The sequence below is a fragment of the Schistocerca serialis genome, chromosome 2 (genome assembly GCF_023864345.2).
Source record: "Schistocerca serialis cubense isolate TAMUIC-IGC-003099 chromosome 2, iqSchSeri2.2, whole genome shotgun sequence".
Taxonomy (NCBI): domain Eukaryota; kingdom Metazoa; phylum Arthropoda; class Insecta; order Orthoptera; family Acrididae; genus Schistocerca; species Schistocerca serialis.
The window spans coordinates 447,222,880-447,246,182 of NC_064639.1; the positions used below are offsets into that span (position 1 = coordinate 447,222,880).

Here is a 23,303-nt window from a genome sequence, read left to right on the forward strand (position 1 = left end):
ATGACATCTTTGTCCCTAACTCGCAGAGGACTATCTCCATGTCAGGTTTGTGTCCTGTGACGTCCAAGTAGAGCAGCCTGGAAATTAGGGACTCATTTCAAGCCATATAAACTGCTCACTCGATCCCGATTATAAGCTATGCTCGTTATTCTTCGCCCTCCATGTCTCAGTCAAACTTAGTGATTAACATTCTAGACGTAAGGCAGAAAGCTTAGGCAAAACTGATCTTAACAGCGCGTGAGAGCTTGTAGGATAAGACCCTGTTGAACTTTCCCCAGAGTGTTCTTGTTGGGTTTCGTTAAGGTGTTGCCAGATTTTACCCAAGTGTCAGTAAGAAGTCTAAAAACCGGCAATACTTTCTGATAGCGCTGAACAGGTTTCCAGTAGGTGGAGAGTGCTCTAGGCGTGGGACATGGGTCTTGTCGGTTACTGGGTGCGTAGCTCATTGCAGAATGTACGTAGCAGCTACCTGAAGTGCAGGAAAACCAGTCGGATGGTAGTACGTAGCACGTGCAGATGTTTACTGCTGAAGCTGTCCACCAATGATGCACCTCCGGCCTTTTTGCTGGAGCTTTTACAGAGGTCATCGGGTGACTACTGCAGGAACCGCCGGCAGTTGCAGCAGTGAGACAGGCAGGGACTGAAATTTGTTTGCGCATCCTGTGCTGTGGATGAAGGGGAATAAATGAAGGTGCCACTTAAACCACAAGGCAAACACGATATTTAATGATTAATGAAAACAACCTCAGCTGCAGTATTATCCATTTACTGTGCTACCATCGGTTTCGTTCTTAGATCATCTTCAGGTTGCCTGCAGCTAAAATATAATAAGAAATTAGCTACAGCTACAGCATCTTAATGAATAATATAAGCACTGACAACAGTCCCTACTAAGTCCTTACTAAGATATATTAAAGTAATGATATAAGTGGTCTGGTTGACGTGTGTAATATTAAAGATAATATGCAGGAAGTCCGACCATAAACGTTATGCCGATAGCCTGGCGAAAGTGTGGCGAGCAGACACGGCTTGCCGCGCACACTAAACAGTCCATATGGGGGCCTCTCTACGGCAGAGGTAACGTGGAAGCATAGTATTTGGCCTCTCTCGAAAGCGCTAATCGATTGTGCAGTCATAACATACGCAATTATGAGAGGTGCTTTCTCTATTCGGTTCTCCTATTCATTACCGACATACTCACACTAACGCTTCACCGCCCTACTGGTCTATAGAAATCACTAAAAGAATACACCACACAGTGCCACATACGTTTTACCTGAAACCAATTCTTCTAGGTTATTAACAACTCAGTTAACAATACTAAACGGGGAGTAAGCTGATACAACTATTTTAGTGCCCACCATATTACACAGAAAAAAACTAGCTTGTAGTCTGTCATTACGAATCCAAAATTACGCAGTAACTAAAATAATTAGAAGTTGACACCCTCAAAATAGAGGCCACTGTCAATTATTCCTTAGACTCAATCATTCTCCATGAACTACTGGTGCCCTTAAGCCTTAAAGGCACGTAATAAAAGTTTTTAGAATAAGTAATATGTTGCACGGCGACTGTTTTTGGAACATAAACAGACTAAATTTCATCAGTAATCCTCTGCGTGACGCACAACTTCCTTCTATGTATTTGCTATTAATCCTACTGGGTAAGGACCCAAGACTGAGAAATAATATCAACAATCCATCGAATGAATATTTTGTAATTGATTGTTTGTTTGTGTGTGTGTGTGTGTGTGTGTGTGTGTGTGTGTGTGTGTGTGTGTGTGTGTGTGTGTGTGTATTCGTTCGTTCGTGCGTAAGTGAGCACGTGTTTAATCCAGTAAAAGGCATTGGAATTACAGTGAAACTACAGTTTTTCACAATAAATTATCCGAAACACTTTATTCTTTTAATTCTTCTAAACACAGTAATTTGATCATTTCAACAGTATAAATAATCAATAGTACTTAACTATTTGTACGTTTGGAAGATTGATAAGAAACAATTTAGTATCATGACACTTCGTCTTTCGACTGGCGCTCATGGAAGGTCCTACATCAAGTGCGTACTTATTCATCAAACGAACACGCAACAATCAGCAGTCATCAATTACTGAATTCCCTTAACACCAATGTGTGGAAACAGACTCGATGCTAAGAAAATCTACTACCGCCATAAGAATGTAGATAGTTACGTAACAGTCACATACATATTCCTTGTTGGAATCAGACATAAAGATCAAGAGAACATCTGTTCTTCTGAATACCGTCAAGAAATTTCTGGAATCTTATATCGAAAATGAAAAATCAGTCATCATTATGGAGAAGTCTTGCAAACACGTTACGAATCTTCTGAGTCTGTAGGTTCGGTCCAGCTAAGGTGAAAGCTGTACACTAAGTTTACAGAATAGAGTGCGTGTCGTGACCAGGTACGTCTACTTCTAGTGCTTCTTCTTCTTTTTGTTGTTCACTTGTATGGGCCTCTGCTGACGCCAGAACTCTTCTCTGGTCTTGAGGAATTCGATGCCTTCCTCCGCCTCCGTCAAGATGTGACTCGCAGCTTCCTGACGCAGGCATTTAATATCTGAAATACAAGTAGACAGTTAATCTAGATTTAAAACGAAGTAAATTTAATTTTAACATCTGTTCGAGGTGAAAACTAAAACGTAGCACCTTTGATCCTTTAATGTGGGACCATTAGATCAATAATTTTTTTAAAATATTTTGATCTCAAAGTATATTCAAAACAACATTTCGCACCTTTGTATATAAACAGGTCAGCAACATGTAGCACGCAAATTTTTTGTATCTAAAGTACCTAGGTAAATGACGGACTACAGCAACGAATAGGAATTAAACTAGGAAAAAGTATGCATTCTTAGATTTTTAAAAGGGTGAAATAACCGAGCAATGATTGTTACCTAACATCTATTGACTGCGGAAAGAATTAGGGAAGTCTGGGACAGAGTTAAAGCATTTATAATTCTGAACCAATACGTAGATTTCATTACTCACAGAGGGCAGACAGAACCGTGAACAACTTCCCTACTTAAAACGAGACAGTCTGAGAAACTATGAATATGAATAGTTATTGGGTGGTAGTCGTCAGGCTGCCATTGGTAGTCCATCGTTCACAGTTAATTGTAGCAGTTGGTCGTAAAAGAAGGGGAACGAAACGAGACGCGCTATAAGCAAACTATATGTCATCACTGGTTCAAGAGCGTGGCAAAGCAAAACCGACACCTCACCAGGTGGTAGCACCGTAGCGATCACCTCCGAAAATCAGAGTGTGGAGGCTGTAATGGCGTACGCTCGAGTATCCTTACAAGCTGAGTGCAGCCACACGCTACACATCTATATGCCACTGAACCTGCGTAGCACAACAATTAAACTTCGACCGGCACTTTTTTAAAAAAAATACTGTTTGCACAGAATCACCATTACTAAATTTAATCAAAGTGTAATGTGCATGGAACCACGTTTTTTTTAGAAAAGAAAACATTGGTTGCTTTAAATTTTACTATTATTTTTTTCATAAAAGTACAAGATGGCAAGCGTTTTTTAATTTTTTGTGCCCTATATTCTTGTTCATGTATGATGAGATGTCATTTAGAGCCAGATCTTATAGACACAACAATTTTTCTAGGAACTCCTTCAGGTTCAGTTCCATGGGCTTCAATCCTTGAAGTTTTCGTTAAATTGGTACTTCTTTGTTGTGGTGTAAGGGTTGATACCTAAACTACCCACGTGAAAATCCACCCACACTAGGTAAACCCTCCTCTAGACTGACGAGACTCCAGCTATCAAATGACTCCTCAGACAGAGGCCTCTGCCACCAAGTCAACGGGTTTGTAAAGAGGTGGATTAGTTGCTGCTGGTCACGGCACTTTCTCGCTTTCAGACAAGAAACTTTATCTAAAATGGACGAACCACTCGTTATCAACGGTACAAGTAAGTCTCCAACGGCGAAACAGACGTCAGTACAGTGTTATACTCCACTGCAAGCTAGCCTTCCGTCTGGAAGCTCTGGTTACACGGGGCAGCCTAAACGGTAGGCGGAGCGAGACCGATAGCAATTCGTGCGGCCTACCGTACGGGACGCCAGCACAACAGGAACTCTGTTACACGTTGGCAGTCATCCGCAACAAATAGTGCTCAGTTTCAGTTCAAACCAGCAATAAGCCCCGATCGTAGGAATCGTCAGGCTTGCCGACGACAGGTCTGATTAGGCATCAGCTGTGCAGCGACAAAGCAAGTCATAACCACGGAGCAATATCTACACCGGGAAGAGGATAGTCGTGTTCACCGATTTAGTTTTTGTCTCTGACCAGGACACACGCACACGCTAACACTACTACGAGAATGTCGAGAAGCTCCATATTTCCAAAATATTAAACGCTTCAGAATACACAAAGAACATTCCAGGTCTTAAATTACGTTGAAATTCTATTTTGTTTTTTTAGTTAAAAGAAATGTAGAGGGGAAAATGCCAATGCGCTGTAGATAATTTTGAAGTTTAGTTAAAATTTTTTTATTTAACATGCAGGCTTCCTCAACATCTTGTAATAGAATAAATCATTACTTACGTCATGCTTTATTGTTTTTATGGAGGAAATAAAACAAATTACGTCCATTTTTCATTCTCTTTGGCATTATACTCCATATATGGTTCATTGTTTGACACATCTTGGCCAATTGCATCTGTCAGAGTAGAATCTCTGGATGATTTCTTCCTCTTGTAGGAATGGTTGAAATCGTCTTAGGTCATTCATTCTCATCTCACTTATAAGAAAATGATGTTGATAAGCCTGACTTACAAGGCTTGGTGGATTTACAGATGGATCGACCAGTTGGAATGTGTACTCTTCTGCTCCATCAATGAATGGACTAAATTTAAAAACACCAGGTCTTTCATATGAACAGCCGAACTGCATGAATGTTACACATTGGAACTGCTTATGGATTTGTTTTTGCCTAGTCCTTCCTCGAGTTTCAACGGAAATAGCAGTCTTTCGGTGGAACTTAGGCCACCATTCCTTAAAATTTATCACCTGTTCTGGTATTTTCGCTTCAAAAATCTTCTTTGTGCTGGACCCTATTATTAACTGTGGGCATTCTTTCAGCAAAAATGTCGTATCCATATTTCTAATATTTTTTTTTTTTTTTTTTTTTTTTTTGCCATACTGAAATCTCTGTCAGACGGAAGGTAAGAGTGACCTCATGGCTGATTAACTGAAATCCTCCCAGTGCTACAAGAATTTTAAAACATCTCATCATTGGACGCTTTTTATTTTGGCCTCCACAGGAGTCAGAGGACAAGAAAAGTTACTTATAATGTTGCCAAAAATTTTCGTTTATTTAATCAAAAGTAAATTAACAGATTTCATTAAGGCTTTCCGTACTATTCCTTCATGACAGAGGTAAAACCTGGTACTTCCACTTCTAAGTCATGCACAATAAAGACATTTACTGATAGCTGCCGCAAGTATAAAGTGTGTAATGTTGGTATCTGAGGCAACGAAATATTCTGCATAAAATCAAACGAGAGACCTGCAATGGCAGAATCTGTCTTTTTTCTCATTAACTGCAAGTAATTTACGATGTTTGTCTGTAGCGTCACCATTGTTTAACATTTCATAACCAATGACAATAGAAATTGATTAAAGTAAAAAGTAAGTGGCAATATCGATTATTCTTTCTGTTTACGACAGCGCTGAAACCTAAAACTCTGAGAAAGACCATATATCTTTTACATGTGGGGTTTCTCTTTAGTTTAGGTTATACAGTGGCCGATAACACAGAAAATGCCGGAACATAACGGATTTCTCTATATGACGATCGGTGTATAGACTTTAGGTACAAATTCGTAGGTTACTCATTTTTATCACAAAATAAACATGAGGGGTTTCTCAATATTCCCATTCGTACAACAATCATGTGAGGGCTGAGTATTTGAGTTTAAGAATAAATCAGTGTTTTTTACACACACCTCATAATACTGAAAATAGCTTCATCAGACATTGTCGAAGGAACGTCATCACGATGTAACACAACACAGGGACAGCTCGAAGACCACTATTTCAGCACCTGGAAAGAAACTAGGACATCAAAAATGAAGAGATTGAAGTAAAGGTTTCAGAGAAGAGGAGAGCCTTGAAAGTTTGGTGAAATAACGTGAACTCTCTCACCAGAGAGAAGTCTTGCGTCTTGCAAAAGCAAATGTACAAAGAACTACCTGTGCGCTGAAGAAAGCGTGTTGGCTAATAAAAGTCGAATAATGATCATATCTTGCAGGCAAAGGTATACGATAGTTCTTCAAAGCCAAAAAGTAATGTATGGTACCACCAGCTCTGCTATATATCCCTTTCGGTCCAGTGATAAGAGTATACTTATAAATATCAGTGTTCCATCATGAATAAGTGGAAGGGACATTCTGAAAATCTTCTGTAATGGAGCAACCACCCATTAAAGATCAGCTTCACTTCCCACTAGATTTGGAGTTAAGAGAGCTGCCAGTCAAGCAACACAGGGCAACTGAGCCTAAAGGTACATCACAAGAAGTTGGTCAGGAGGTCAAAAGACACATATAAGTTCATCAACTGATTGTCAAAATTTGGAACACTGAAGAAATCCCTCCTGATTTCAGAAATAGTTTGATGGTTCCCATCCACAGGAAAGCAGATCGCACAGACTGCAATGACCGCCACAAAATATCGTCACTGTCTACCTTGGAAAAATTAATTACTCGAATTCTCGCAAATCGTGCTATGCCCATAGTGAAGAAACTACTGCCAGAAAGACGACGTGGCTTCGAGCCTTCTAAAGGAATCACAACTCGTCACCTTCAGGGAAAATAGAAGGAAGCAAATGGAATTTTTACACTGTCTTTTTTTACTTTACTTAGGCATTTTTCTCGAAATCGTGAACGTTTATGGAAGATTTTACTTCCACAGAAATTTATTGCCATATTAAAATTACTCTGAAGAGATGCAATAGCAGCTGTCATTGATAACGATTCCGTTTGTGAGCCGTCCAATACCAATACCGGTATTGAGCAGAGATGTGTGATTGCCTCAGTTATTTTCCTCCTCTGTCGTCTTTGTAATGAAGTTCATAGAGAAGATGTTCTTCCTCAAAGAATACAGTTAACTTACAGGATGGGTATGAAACTGTTAATATGAACCGTCTAAAACGATGGGCTCTAAATTCTTCTGCACAATGCGGTTGTAACTCAGTCCAAAGAACAGCTAGGCTTAATTCTGAATGCCATCTCCACAGTATACAAAAAGACTGATTTCAACCAGAACCTCGGGAGGAATATCAGTATCACCATCGGCGGAGTGAGTTTGGTTATCTCAGCAAAGTCCTCTCAAATGCAAATATAGATTCGGAAATTCATTAAAGAATTAACCGTGCTGGAGCTCCTTTGACCGACTAAGATCTCGAGAATTCTACATTCATGATGTCAATTTTGCAACAAAGGTCCCCATATAAAATTCAGTTTCCCACCATTTTTTATGGTCCTCAATTATGAACATGCTACAGACGCCACCTTAAAAAGTTGGAACATTATCACCAGCGATACCTGAGGAAGATCTGCAGACATGGCTTCTTAGACACACAAATATCAGCATCCTTGAAGAGGCACCTAGAACCAGTATAAAAGTGCTGGTTTTAAGATGCCAGTTACGATAAGCAGAGAATTTATTCTTACACTTAGCACGTAGATGGCTCGATGGTCCTTCCGTGAACTGTCGATATGCTTGTGTTTCTAGCATAGAACAGGACGAGATGTGGCCTGGGCCGCAACGTCGGACAAGCAGACTTTGCAAATTACACGGTGACCGCAGTATATATTAGGCCTCAGTCTGTTGAGGGATACCTCCACAACACCATACAGCCCGTCCTGCTTCGTTCTGTTTGTTCTGAAGAAGAACACCCCTACGAACACTGCTCGCATTACGCAGCGATCTCTCCCCAAACTTTCGTCAACTTTCTTAATCAAATCTGTCCCTCGCTGAATAGGTGCAGGACGCTATGAGACGGCGTATGGTTAAATCCACGTTACCTGAATCGTTTCCTCATCAGTTACACAAGATCTCAGTGACACTGCAGGAAGACACAGAGTTCGCTTAAGGAAGCTCAGAGGTTCGGGTTCCCGACTGGTCATTAAAATTTAGGCTTTCCTATATCGATTAAGGAAAATGCGCCGTTCCAAATACCTTCATCGTCAATGGGCCTTTATACCTTAATTTTGCTTCGTTCCTCCATACAATACAACGTCCAGTATCTCAATGACTTCCTCCACTGGTGACTGCAGGATGACAGTGTAGCTGCAGAAGGCTATCGAGGACAATGAATGTATAGCCCAAGACAATTTATTTGTAGCTACACTAACACGTGGTTATGAATGTACACAGAAAACATTACATTTATAATCTTCATTTGTGTGGTACCATTAGATGATGGTGCTTATTTTTCATAGTCCACTGTAATGAGTTCAAAATTTCTTCAGAACTGACAAGGAGGTAGTGTGGGTGAGACAGATGCGGGAGGCATGGCACCCATTCAGCTGTCTCCCAAGACCTGTATTCGAGGCTACCATCTGCAGTTGCGAAAACATTACCCCTACGACACAAACCTTCCCGCTTCCTCTGTGAATCAGTTTCAGAGAACTTGCGGTCTTGTGTGGTCGGTGAACGATATCAATTTTTTGTTTTCATTTATTACAGTTGTAAAAGCTGATGTTTTTCTTCTTTATATGATCTCTTTCTATACTGGTTATATGTGCCTATGCAAGTATGCTGACATAGTGTTTTGTGTGCTGTTGATTCTGAACCATGTCAGAAGCAAGTTCATCATATTTTATCAGTGGAAAATTTCCATGTCACTTTCAGGGCTAGGAGATATATGTATGAAATCAGTCGAGAGAAACTGTTTATGTTTAACATCATTGCTCAAAGTAAGAAAAAACTAAATTTCTGCCTGCTTCTCTCGTTAACAAGGAAATCGAGGATAACTGTTGATGGTTTGAATGTAAACAGAAGAACCTATGAAGATCAGTAAGGTAGTGTTAGATAAAGATGAGGAAACTGAAAGGAATCAAATCTGCAGACTCTGAGGATAAAAGGTTGTGTGAATAAGTCAACTACCGACATACGAGGTGTGGCTAGAAAAAAACCGGACTAGTACTGGTGAAACAATAAAACGAATGCAATAAGGCTGAAAGTCGCGTGGCCCGTCACGTGACTCTCGCTCCGCCTACTGCTCGAGTTTCATCTGCCTCCTGCACTCAGTCTGCCCGTGGCGTCTGTTTTAAGTAGTTGACGTTTTGTCTGTGCGTCGGAAAATGTTGAGTGTACAGAAAGAACAGCGTGTTAACATCAAATTTTGTTTCAAACTAGGAAAATCTGCAAGTGAAACGTTTGTAATGTTACAACAAGTGTACGGCGATGATTGTTTATCGCGAACACAAGTGTTTGAGTGGTTTAAACGATTTAAAGATGGCCGCGAAGACACAAGTGATGACACTCGCACTGGCAGACCATTGTCAGCAAAAACTGATGCAAACATTGAAAAAATCGGTAAACGTGTTCGACAAGATCGCCGTTTAACAATCAGAGCAGTGTCTGAGTTAACAGGAGTTGACAAGGATAGTGTTAGGCAGATTCTTCATGAAAGTTTCAACATGAACAAAGTGTGTTCAAAAATGGTTCCAAAGTGTCTCACAATTGAACAGAAGGAACGCCGAAGAATGATTTGTTCTGACATCCTGGAAAACATTGAAAGTGATCCCACCTTCTTACAAAATGTTATTACTTGCGATGAATCGTGGTTTTTTACTTACGATCCCGAAACTAAACGCCAATCGATGCATTGGAAAACTCCTGGTTCTCCACGACAAAAAAAAGCACGAATGTCAAAATCGAAATTCAAGGCAATGATGATTGTTTTTTTGTTTTTTTTTGACATCAAAGGGATTGTGCACATTGATCGGATACCAGAGGGACAAACAGTGAATCAGCATCACTACATTAGCGTCCTGGCTACCCTACGTGAGCGAGTACGGAGAAAACGGAACGATTTGTGGAGAAAAAAGTCATGGATCCTTCACCAAGACAATGCCCCAGCTCACAGTGCGTTGTCAGTGAAGACGTTTTTGGCAAAACACAACATTCCCATCTTAGATCATCCATCCTACTCACCTGATTTGGCCCCCTGTGACTTTTTTCTTTTCCCTAAAGTCAAGTCAGCTTTGAAAGGAACTAGATTTGAGACTGTTGAAGCAGTAAAAGAAAAAGCGACGGAAGTAATGTATGGACTTACCGAAAATGATCTGCAGCATTGCTATGAACAGTGGAAAATTCGTATGGAGCGGTGTAGAGACCGAGGAGGAGAGTACATTGAAGGAGATAACATGAAATTGTAAATAATTGTAAATAAATGTTTTTTCCAGCATCAGTCCGGTTTTTTTCTAGCCGCACCTCGTATGCTGAGGAAGTGATACGTCTACATCTACATCTACATCTACATTTATACTCCGCAAGCCACCCAACGGTGTGTGGCGGAGGGCACTTTACGTGCCACTGTCATTACCTCCCTTTCCTGTTCCAGTCGCGTATGGTTCGCGGGAAGAACGACTGTCTGAAAGCCTCCGTGCGCGCTCTAATCTCTCTAATTTTACATTCGTGATCTCCTCGGGACGTGTAAGTAGGGGGAAGCAATATATTCGATACTCATCCAGAAACGCACCCTCTCGAAACCTGGCGAGCAAGCTACACCGCGATGCAGAGCGCCTCTCTTGCAGAGTCTGCCACTTGAGTTTATTAAACATCTCCGTAACGCTATCACGCTTACCAAATAACCCTGTGACGAAACGCGCCGCTCTTCTTTGGATCTTCTCTATCTCCTCCTTCAAACCGATCTGGTACGGATCCCACACTGATGAGCAATACTCAAGTATAGGTCGAACGAGTGTTTTGTAAGCCACCTCCTTTGTTGATGGACTACATTTTCTAAGCACTCTCCCAATGAATCTCAACCTGGTACCCGCCTTACCAACAATTAATTTTATATGATCATTCCACTTCAAATCGTTCCGCATGCATACTCCCAGATATTTTACAGAAGTAACTGCTACCAGTGTTTGTTCCGCTATCATATAATCATACAATAAAGGATCCTTCTTTCTATGTATTCGCAATACATTACATTTGTCTATGTTAAGGGTCAGTTGCCACTCCCTGCACCAAGTGCCTATCCGCTGCAGATCTTCCTGCATTTCGCTACAATTTTCTAATGCTGCAACTTCTCTGTATACTACAGCATCATCCGCGAAAAGCCGCATGGAACTTCCGACACTATCTACTAGGTCATTTATATACATTGTGAAAAGCAATGGTCCCATAACACTCCCCTGTGCCACACCAGAGGTTACTTCAACGTCTGTAGACGTCTCTCCATTGATAACAACATGCTGTGTTCTGTTTGCTAAAAACTCTTCAATCCAGCCACACAGCTGGTCTGATATTCTGTAGGCTCTTACTTTGTTTATCAGGCGACAGTGCGGAACTGTATCGAACGCCTTCCGGAAGTCAAGAAAAATGGCATCTACCTGGGAGCCTGTATCTAATATTTTCTAGGTCTCATGAACAAATAAAGCGAGTTGGGTCTCACACGATCGCTGTTTCCGGAATCCATGTTGATTCCTACACAGTAGATTCTGGGTTTCCAAAAACGACATGGTACTCGAGCAAAAAACATGTTCTAAAATTCTACAACAGATCGACGTCAGAGATATAGGTCTATAGTTTTTCGCATCTGCTCGACGACCGTTCTTGAAGACTGGGACTATCTGTGCTCTTTTCCAATCATTTGGAACCGTCCGTTCCTCTAGAGACTTGCGGTACACGGCTGTTAGAAGGGGGGCAAATTCTTTCCCGTACTCTGTGTAGAATCGAATTGGTATCCCGTCAGGTCCAGTGGACTTTCCTCTATTGAGTGATTCCAGTTGCTTTTCTATTCCTTGGACACTTATTTCGATGTCAGCCATTTTTTCGTTTGTGCGAGGATTTAGAGAAGGAACTGCAGTGCGGTCTTCCTCTGTGAAACAGCTTTGGAAAAAGGTGTTTAGTATTTCAGCTTTACGCGTGTCATCCTCTGTTTGTCGTAATGTTTATCACTACTACTCCAGAAAGGAACATCCGGTACTCATCACATTTTGGTTATCCTTAAGAAAGCAGGCCTCTGCTAAGTCAGTCGCACATAATTACAGTTCCGCCAGCCCGGGCTTCAGCTATGGACATTTCTGTTGCCGACAGAGAAAGAGTTTCTGGCTGTTCTTCTGACCAACAAGCTTCTTGTGCCATTTCATTCCTTCTGTACTACTGCCCTACATTTATTTTAGATGTTTACTCAAATTCGACTGGGAAATATTGAGGAATTTGCTTAATACGATGATAATAAGACTGACATTAATTAAATTGCATGTATTCATTACTATACATATTGTCATATTATTATATTGCTCCAGTACAATGCAAACTGTAATGTTGACTAACTACGAATGGGTAAATAGATGCGAGAGAAAGCCTGTATGTCCTCATCTTGATAGGTGTAATAGCACCATAAATAAAACAAAGAATGAGGAATATGTAGCTCAATGGCAATTTTTACTTTTTTTACTTTTAACCAGATATGCGAAGTGAATACTGTCGAGAGGCTTGTCACGTGACCAGAACTTTATGCGTTACATTTAACTCTGTATTTATAGATGTAAAATACTCTTTCATCCCAAACATTTCCTCATTTCTTTTTGTGCCATGAACGGTTTCAGTCCATAGGATCGTCTTCAGATATGTCTGTCTTACATTAAAAAAAGAGTTATTTTTCACTTCAGTGGTCTACCAACTTGTTTCCTTGCCCTGAGACAACTAGGAAATATACAGAGGGCTAAGCACCCAGTGCGAGTATAACCAATAGCTATACAAACCATATACAGACAACCACAGTATGCGACTGTGTATATTAAGATTAAAAAGAGCGGTACAAACAATCGGGAACATTCGCGACAGTAAGTAGGAAATTAGTCCCGATGACATATTACGGAAAATCTCACAATAAATAAAAGTTTAAGAACACATCGGACGAATGAGACTTCCGGATCAATAAAAATCTATAACATCGGCTTAGGCACAAGACTGGTAGTAAACAAAATAAATTTTCATAATCAGAAGTCTACAAGATAAATTGTAGTAACAGTGGAAAATTTTATGTTGGACACAGCCATATTAACAATATATTCAGAGAACTTTGGATTCCGCAAAAGGAAACTGCATTTGAACTACACTCCTGGAAACTGAAATAAGAACACCGTGAATTCATTGTCCCAGGAAGGGGAAACTTTATTGACACATTCCTGGGGTCAGATACATCACATGATCACACTGACAGAACCACAGGCACATAGACACAGGCAACAGAGCATGCACAATGTCGGCACTAGTACAGTGTATATCCACCTTTCGCAGCAATGCAGGCTGCTATTCTCCCATGGAGACGATCGTAGAGATCCTGGATGTAGTTCTGTGGAACGGCTTGCCATGCCATTTCCACCTGGCGCCTCAGTTGGACCAGCGTTCGTGCTGGACGTGCAGACCGCGTGAGACGACGCTTCATCCAGTCCCAAACATGCTCAATGGGGGACAGATCCGGAGATCTTGCTGGCCAGGGTAGTTGACTTACACCTTCTAGAGCACGTTGGGTGGCACGGGATACATGCGGACGTGCATTGTCCTGTTGGAACAGCAAGTTCCCTTGCCGGTCTAGGAATGGTAGAACGATGGGTTCGATGACGGTTTGGATGTACCGTGCACTATTCAGTGTCCCCTCGACGATCACCAGTGGTGTACGGCCAGTGTAGGAGATCGCTCCCCACACCATGATGCCGGGTGTTGGCCCTGTGTGCCTCGGTCGTATGCAGTCCTGATTGTGGCGCTCACCTGCACGGCGCCAAACACGCATACGACCATCATTGGCACCAAGGCAGAAGCGACTCTCATCGCTGAAGACGACACGTCTCCATTCGTCCCTCCATTCAAGCCTGTCGCGACACCACTGGAGGCGGGCTGCATGATGTTGGGGCGTGAGCGGAAGACGACCTAACGGTGTGCGGGACCGTAGCCCAGCTTCATGGAGACGGTTGCGAATGGTCCTCGCCGATACCCCAGGAGCAACAGTGTCCCTAATTTGCTGGGAAGTGGCGGTGCGGTCCCCTACGGCACTACGTAGGATCCTACGGTCTTGGCGTGCATCCGTGCGTCGCTGCGGTCCGGTCCCAGGTCGACGGGCACGTGCACCTTCCGCCGACCACTGGCGACAACGTCGATGTACTGTGGAGACCTCACGCCCCACGTGTTGAGCAATTCGGCGGTACGTCCACCCGGCCTCCCGCATGCCCACTATACGCCCTCGCTCAAAGTCCGTCAACTGCACATACGGTTCACGTCCACGCTGTCGCGGCATGCTACCAGTGTAAAAGACTGCGATGGAGCTCCGTATGCCACGGCAAACTGGCTGACACTGACGGCCGCGGTGCACAAATGCTGCGCAGCTAGCGCCATTCGACGGCCAACACCGCGGTTCCTGGTGTGTCCGCTGTGCCGTGCGTGTGATCATTGCTTGTACAGCCCTCTCGCAGTGTCCGGAGCAAGTATGGTGGGTCTGACACACCGGTGTCAATGTGTTCTTTTTTCCATTTCCAGGAGTGTACATCTTACAGAACATAAGCATACCGCAACGAACACAGACAACATACATATTGCTCCAAAAGGCGTTATCGAACATCTTAAAAGAAGTGCAAATTTGCGCCCACAATAAATACCGCCCCATCAAAATTCTGACTGAACAGAAGGAATTCACTCCAAATTAATATTTTTCGTTACACAATACCCCGTACTAATCCAAGCATATCTTATTGTTTTCCTGGCTTAATTCGTTTTAATATTTGTTCCTAGCCGCGCTCCCCCAAGTCCTACCTGATATACAGTTTGTTAGTACCTGGTATCGGCGACGCCGAGGTCTTCACACGCTGGCTATGCACACGGTTTCTTTTGATATTTGGCTTGCTACGTCCAACTTCTTTTGTGTGAGGTTGAAATGCAGCTTCAGCGATGGATCACGATCTTACTGTCTCGGTGGATGGTATAACTGTTCCATTCTACAATGATGTCATTCCAAAGGCATCACTCGAGTGCACGTTGAAGGTGTGGCGATGGAACTTGAAGTGCCATACCACCCTCCGACGGTGGAAGTTCAAGTTGCAGGCAGGAGGTAACATAACTACTAACGAAATTAGGTACCAAATAGGCGGTTTACGATGGTCGACACCCATCTAATGGTCAAGTTAACACTAACGCTTCATTAGTGGCCGTAACAGGACTGTTGTTAGCCATGGACGGAATCTGAGTCTTCAAGGGTGTGGAGAGGAACAGGATGTCGGTGCCAGTGCCGGGGAGTCGTGCCAATGTGTTTTAAGCATGCTCCCGTGTCGCGTAGGTCTTCCACTTTGGCATAGAGACGCCTTGCTTTCTCTCGCATGGACGTCTTTAGAGTGGCCATGTCCATTTCCTCGTGGAGGCTAACTACCCTCGTGAGGGGAGGGCAAGCAGGCTCCACCGAAGCACCTTATCCTACAGGCACTGGAGGGTCTGCGTATGGGAGGCACTAATCGTGGCACACGCAGTGGAGCCAAAGGTGAGGGAAGGATGGAAGACCATCTGGTACACCCGGAGCTTGGCATCGAGGTTCAGTTGCTTGCTGTTGAACAATGGGTACAACGCTTTTATCAGCTTGTCTCCCTTTTGGGTGACGTACTCTACACGTCGATGGAAGAGCAGTTTGTTATCCCTCTGGACACCTAGATATTTGGTATCAGGCGACCATATGACCTGGACGCCACCAATAGTGATGCTGTGGCGGAGGATGGGCCGCCGTTTAGTGAAATTGACTGCCGTAGTTTTGGCAGCATTGAGGGCAATCTTGTTTGAACGACACCAGGTCACTGTCGCGTTCACTGGCCTCTGCAAGCGAGCAATAAGCTGGTCTGTGTTACGGCCGGTGGTATAAAGCGCCATATCATCTTCCAGATCAAGGAGGAGCCTGCCCTTGGGATTAGCAATGCGAGAGTGCCAAGCCGGATGCTTGGCGTTGAGATCTGCCCCAACAATGAGTTTGTCAAATGATATCAAGGCACAGAGGTCTATTTCAAGAAGTGATGGGTTAGGGTTCAAATACCCCGCAGCAAAAGTTATAGCTCCAAGGTGGGTAGAAACAGTGACTGCCGTAGCCTCTATATGTTCGAGTGGTTGGAGAACCTCATGATTATGGACGAGTATCTTACGCAGAAACACTGCCGTGCCCCACCTCGGTGATGGAGTCTGTCAGTGCGATAGCAAATGATGTTGCGGAGACGAAATTCGTGAGTGGGTTTCCGGTGGGCTTCTGAGACAAGTAAAACGTACACATGGTGGTCCTAGAAGAAGGTGTTCAGTTCAGTCCTTATACCTTTAAGGCCATTAACATTAGAAATATAGACTACTAGGTCCCGAGAGGGCTGATGGTCATGAGGTGGGCGATTCGCCATTGTAACAAAATCTGGCTGAGTCTGTCAACAACGGCAATGACCTTAGTGAGCCCGTCCTCCGACCAACAGATCTTAGTTTCACCACACGTCGTACTGTTATTCTACTGTACATACCGTAAACCATCTCTGCGTGCTCAGTCATTTAAAAATCATAAAATTTATTTAACCTTAGACCTAACAATGTAGCTGCAGTTTCATTTTTGTTCCATAATTATTCCAAATTATACTCACTAATGCAAAATCCTATGATCCTTGTGAAAGATTTTGCAACAAGAAGTTGTAACGTGAATGCAGGTAGCGACATCTAGCGGCCAAACGTCTTCATTCGTTTGCACAGCACTGCATGCGTCATATGCTGAATTTGATGCTAGCTACACACAAGGTGTTTTAACCTACATTTTCGTTATGTTGGACAGCTTTTCAAAGTGCTATAAGTCTTTTCATGTGTTATATACCAGTTTTATATACTAGTCGACTTACGTAAGAGATATTTTCTTATCAAATTCCGATCGACTGCGAAATGAAAAGCACAGCGAAAGTCAAAAATGTTTTATTTGCAACATTGGATTGGATTGTTTGGGGGAAGAGACCAAACAGCGAGGTCATCGGTCTCATCGGATTAGGGAAGGATGGGGAAGGAAGACGGCCGTGCCCATTGAAAGGAACCATCCCACCATTTACCTGAAGCGATTTAGGGAAATCACGGAAAACCTAAATCAGGATGGCAGGACGCGGGATTGAACCGTCGTCCTCCCGAATGCGAGTCCAGTGTGCTACAACTGCGCCATCTCGCTTCGTTTATTTGCAACATCCGACTACTTTTCAACATAGTCGCCGCACCAACTTAGACATTTGTCCCAGAGTGGTACTAATTTTCCAGAACCTTGTCATAGAATTCAGCCGGCTCTTCTTTTCATCAATTCTCTACGCTCGTCTGGAGCTCGTTGTCTGTGGCAAAATGCTGTCCTCATAGTCCACGTTTCATGTGAACAAAGAGATGAAAATCACAGGGATCCAAGTCCGTGCTGTACGGCGGGTGATCAAACACTTATCGTCGAAAACAATGCAGGAGAGACTTTGTTGCAACTTCTGTCTGTGGCGGAGTATTTGCATAAAGAACGACAATGCCTAGTGACAATATTCGTCTTCGCTTGTTCTGAACTGCCCTGCGTGGACGATTATCTAGAACGCCTGATCATCGATTGACGTTCGCTTCCTTCTCTGATGTCGTGCTTCAGATTTACTGCTCCACTGTCACCCTTTGCTGCAACGTATGACAGTTACGTTGTATGGGCTGCATGAAATCAGATGGAACTCCTCAGCATGCAGAAATCGAATGACAGCACGCACCTCACAATTCGCGTGAGACTTTATTGTTCAAGCAATCTTAAGTGCTCTCTGTTCACTCAGAACTGGATGCGATCGACACTTCGCAACACATCTGCGCTAAACCTCCTCGGAACTTCATCGTGGTTTTAATTTTACAACCGATCTGAACTTGAAAAAATAAATAAAATAGCCCTTGTAGCTGACTCACGTCATTTACATTGTCGCTACTTCCAGAAATAAACTAAACTAAACTCCGTCCGAACAGGCCTTGGAAGACCCAACGGTATCGACCGGCCGCCGTATCATCCTCAGCCCACAGGTGTCACTTGATGCGGATGTGGAGGGGCATGTGGTCAGCACACCGCTCTCTCGGACTGTGGCAGTTAACGAGACTACTTCTCAATCAAGTAGCTCCTCAGTTTGCCTCACAAAGACTGAGTGCACCTCACTTGCCAACAGCTCTTGGCAGACCAAATGGCCACCCGTCCAAGTGCTAGCCCAACCAGACTACACTTAACTTCGGTGACCTGACGGGAACCAGCGTTACCAATGTGGCAAGGCCGTTGGCACTTCCAGTACAGGTGTATATACATGTAATTCTCTCTGGGATAGTTATACCATCGACTAACTGTGCCATGTCTCATCACCCCACTACATACATTCCTACTACCTCTGTCATTCATACCACCCCACACCTGCTCCTTCTGTTTTAACTTACCAACCTTTCCCTCGCCCACACCCGTTACCACACTCTCGTCCTGATCTGCAATTATTTCCTTCCCATACCTCAGCCTTCCCTCAAACTCTTTACCACCTTCGCTCCGCAAAGATTCAGTCTTTATTCAATCCATGACACTAACTTCCACACAGTCTTCTCCTCAAAATCATGTTCAGCCATCAGATCTTCCTCGCTACCTTCAACACTGCCTCCCAATTTAAACAACCCCAATCTCCTCACTATCCCTGACCCTCTCCGACGAGATGACGAAGGTTGGCCCTGAAATTACTGCAGAGGAGCTGGTCTCCGAACTCAGTTCCCTTCCTGCCATAGAAATCTGCAAGACCCTCCACATCTGCAACCCAGGCCCACCTTCCTTAAGAGCATCTTAATTGAGTTTGCTCCCATCCTCGATTACCTGCTTATAGAGGGTGCCCTGCTTTACAACTGCCAGCACAATGTCCAACACTACTGTGTTCGGATGCGGGCTGAATTGGCATCCCTTCGCTCCCAGCTTCAGGCAGTGTTGGCTTCGGTCACACAGCCTGAGGATGTTGCCAATGGGCATCACTGTGGGGGTCCGGACGGAGGTTTGTCAGGGACGGCCAGTTCGTCCCATGCATCCCCCGATCGGACTACGGCTGTGGCTGTCCGGGATACTCCACACATTGAAGTAGACCACTCACCCGTGGTAGAATGGGAGGTCGTCTTGAGGTGTGGCAGGGGGCGAAAGACATTCTGGAGGGCTTAACGCAAGGCCTTTCCAGCTTGTCTGACGAACCAGTTTCAGGCTCTGTCTCCGGCTGATACTGATGTTCTGCTGGACATGGCTTCTTGTCCTGTTCCAGAGGTTGCCCCTCAGTCTGCAAGATCCGGGCAGTCACAGAGGGTGGGCTTACTGGTAGTTGGGAGCTCCAACGTCAGGTGCATAATGGGGCCCCTTAGGGATGTGGCTGCAAGGGAGGGGAAGAAAACCAATGTGCACTCCGTGTACATACCGGGGAGAGTCATTCCAGATGTGGAAAGGGTCCTTCCAGATGCCATGAAGGGTACAGGGTGCACCCATCTGCAGGTGGTCGCTCATGTCGGCACCAATTATGTGTGTCGCTATGGATCAGAAAATCGTCTCTGCCTTCCGGCGACTATCTGATTTACTAAAGACTGCCAGATGAAAGCAGAACTCACCATCTGCAGCATCGTCGACAGGACTGACTGCGGATCTTTGGTACAGAGCCGAGTGGAGGGTCTGAATCAGAGGCTGAGACGGTTCTGCGACCGTGTGGGCTGCAGATTCCTCGACTTGCGCCATAGGGTGGTGGGGTTTTGGGTTCTGCTGGATAGGTCAGGAGTCCACTACACACAGCAGACGGCTACACGGGTACCAGGGGTTGTGTGGCGTGGACTGGGCGGTTTTTTAGGGTTGATGGCCTCGGGCAAGTACAGAAAGGGCAACAGCCTCAAAGAGTGTGGGGCAAAGTCTGGACATGCGGGGACAATCGGTATTGTAATTGTAAACTGTCGAAACTGCGTTGGTAAAGTACAGGAACTTCAAGCGCTGATAGAAAGCACCAAAGCTGAAGTCGTTATAGGTACAGAAAGCTGGCTGAAGCCAGAGATAAATTCTGCCGAAATTTTTACAAAGGCACAGACGGTGTTTAGAAAGGATAGATTGCATGCAACTGGTGGTGGTGTGTTTGTCACTGTTAGTAGTAGTTTATCCTGTAGTGAAATAGAAGTGGATAGTTCCTGTGAATTATTATGGGTGGAGGTTACACTCAACAACCTAGCTCGGTTAATAATTGGCTACTTTTACCGACCTCCCGACTCAGCAGCATTAGTGGAAGAACAACTGAGAGAAAATCTGGAATACATTTCACACAAATTTCCTCAGCATGTTATAGTCATAGAAGGAGATTTCAATTTACCAGATATACACTGGGACACTCAGATGTTTAGGACAGGTGGTAGGGACAGAGCATCGAGTGACATTATACTGAGTGCACTATCCGAAAATTACCTCGAGCAATTAAAAAGAGAACCGTTCCTGGAGATAACATCTTAGACCTACTGATAACAAACAGACCCGAACTTTTCGACTCTGTAAGCGCAGAACAGGGAATCAGTGATCATAAGGCCGTTGCAGCAGCCCTGAATATGGAAGTAAATAGAAATATAAAAGAAGGGAGGAAGGTTTATCTGTTTAGCAAGAATAACAGGAGGCAGATTTCAGACTACCTAACAGATCAAAACGAAAATTTCTGTTCCGACACTGACAATGTTGAGTGTTTATTGAAAAAGTTCAAGGCAATCGTAAAGTGCGTTTTCAACAGGTACATACCGAATAAAACTGTGAGGGACGGGAAAAACCCACCGTGGTGCAACAACAAAGTTAGGAAACTACTGCGAAAACAAAGAGAGCTTCACTGCAAATTTAAACGCAGCCAAAACCTCTCAGACAAACAGAAGCTAAACGATGTCAAAGTTTGCGTAAGGAGGGCTATGCGTGAAGCGTTCAGTGAATTCGAAAGTAAAATTCTATGTACCGACTTGACAGAAAATCCTAGGAAGTTCTGGTCTTACGTTAAATCGGTAAGTGGATCGAAAGAGCATATCCAGACACTCTGGGATGATAATGGCATTGAAATAGAGGACGCCACGCGTCAGTCTGAAATACTAAACACCTTTTTCCAAAGCTGTTTCACAGAGGAAGACCGCACTGCAGTTCCTTCTCTAAATCCTCGCACGAACGTAAAAATGGCTGACATCGAAATAAGTGTCCAAAGATTAGAAAAGCAACTGAATTCACTCAACAGAGGAAAGTCCACTGGACCTGACGGAATACCAATTCAAGTCTCTAGAGGAACGGAACGTTCCAAATGATCGGAAAAGAGCAAGGTAGTTCCAGTTTTCAAGAAGGGTCGTCGAGCAGATGCACAAAACTATAGACCTATATCTCTGACATCTATCTGTTGTACAATTTTAGAACATGTTTTTTGTTCGCGTGTCATGTCATTTCTGGAAACCCAGAATCTACTCTGTAGGAATCAAAATGGATTCCGGAAACAGCGATCGTGTGAGACCCAACTCGCTTTATTTGTTCGTGAGACCCAGAAAATATTAGGTACAGGCTCCCAGGTAGATGCCATTTTCTCTGACTTCCGGAAGGCGTTCGATACAGTTCCGCACTGTCGCCTGATAAACAAAGTAAGAGCCTACGGATTATCAGACCAGCTGTGTGGGTGGGTTGAAGAGTTTTTAGCAAACAGAACACAGCATGTTGTTCTCAATGGAGAGATGTCTACAGACGTTAAAGCAACCTCTGGCGTGCCACGGGGGAGTGGTGTGGGACCATTGCTTTTCACAATATAGATAAATGACCTACTAGATAGTGTCGGAAGTTCCATGCGACTTTTCGCGGATGATGCTGTAGTATACAGAGAAGTTGCAGCATTAGAAAATTGCAGCGAAATGCAGGAAGATATGCAGCGGATAGGCACTTGGTGCAAGGAGTGACAACTGACCCTTAACATAGACAAATGTAATGTACTGCGAATACGTAGAAAGAAAGAACTTTTATTGTATGATTATATGATAGCGGAACAAACACTGGTAGCAGTTACTTCTGTATAATATCTGGGAGTATGCGTACGGAACGATTTGAAGTGGAATGATCATATAAAATTAATTGTTGGTAAGGCGGGTGCCAGGTTGAAATTCATTGGAAGAGTCCTAAGAAAATGTAGTCCATCAATAAAGGAGGTGGCTTACAAAACACTAGTTCGACCTATACTTGAGTATTGCTCATCAGTGTGGGATCCGTACCAGGTCGGGTTGACAGAGGAGATAGAGAAGATCCAAATAAGAGCAGCGCGTTTCGTCACAGGGTTATTTGGTAAGCGTTATAGCGTTACGGAGATGTTTAGCAAACTCAAGTGGCAGACTCTGCAAGAGAGGCGCTCTGCATCGCGGTGTGGCTTGCTGTCCAGGTTTCGAGAGGGTGCGTTACTGGGTGAGATATCGAACATATTGCTACCCCCTACTTATACCTCCCGAGGAGATCACGAATGTAAAGTTAGAGAGATTCGAGCGCTCACGGAAGCTTTCCGGCAGTCGTTCTTCCCGCGAACCATACACGACTGGAACAGGAAAGGGAGGTAATGACAGTGGCACGTAAAGTGCCCCCCGCCACACACTGTTGGGTGGCTTGCTGAGTATAGATGTAGATGTAGATGTAGAACACTCCAAATCCCTCAACCACATACTATCATTGCCCGAGTATCTCCTTTATAACGATCATTTCAGACCCGACTGCAAAAATCAAATCACTTGTCCTCACTGTAAAGTTGCCTACTTCCTTAAAAAATGCTCAAACCTCGATTCTCCTTCCACCAGCAACGCCTGCAATCATAGCCACGATTTCTACTCCGCAAAATGCAGAGCCAAACCCCACCCATCAAACTAGAATTAACGGTGCCTGCCCGACCTACTGATAATCCTATTCATCCCAATAATTCCCTCAGCCATCTCCCACTGCCAACAATATCCTTAGATTTCTCAGCATCGTCCTTCAAAATATACAATAACGTCCAACAAACTTTCCTTGCCGCCTGCCGCATATT

General features: G+C 43.8%; 1 protein-coding gene across 1 annotated transcript in view; it reads right to left on the reverse strand.

Moving 5' to 3' along the window:
* Positions 1 to 1,987: 1,987 nt before the first annotated feature.
* LOC126456067 (outer dynein arm-docking complex subunit 4-like) overlaps positions 1,988 to 23,303 on the reverse strand; it is a 402,992-nt gene continuing 381,676 nt past the window's right edge. Inside the window, exon 6 of the mRNA XM_050091822.1 lies at positions 1,988 to 2,579. Within this exon, the coding sequence (XP_049947779.1) occupies positions 2,437 to 2,579 (143 nt within the window). The 3' untranslated portion in view covers positions 1,988 to 2,436. The remainder of the gene's footprint in view (positions 2,580 to 23,303) is intronic.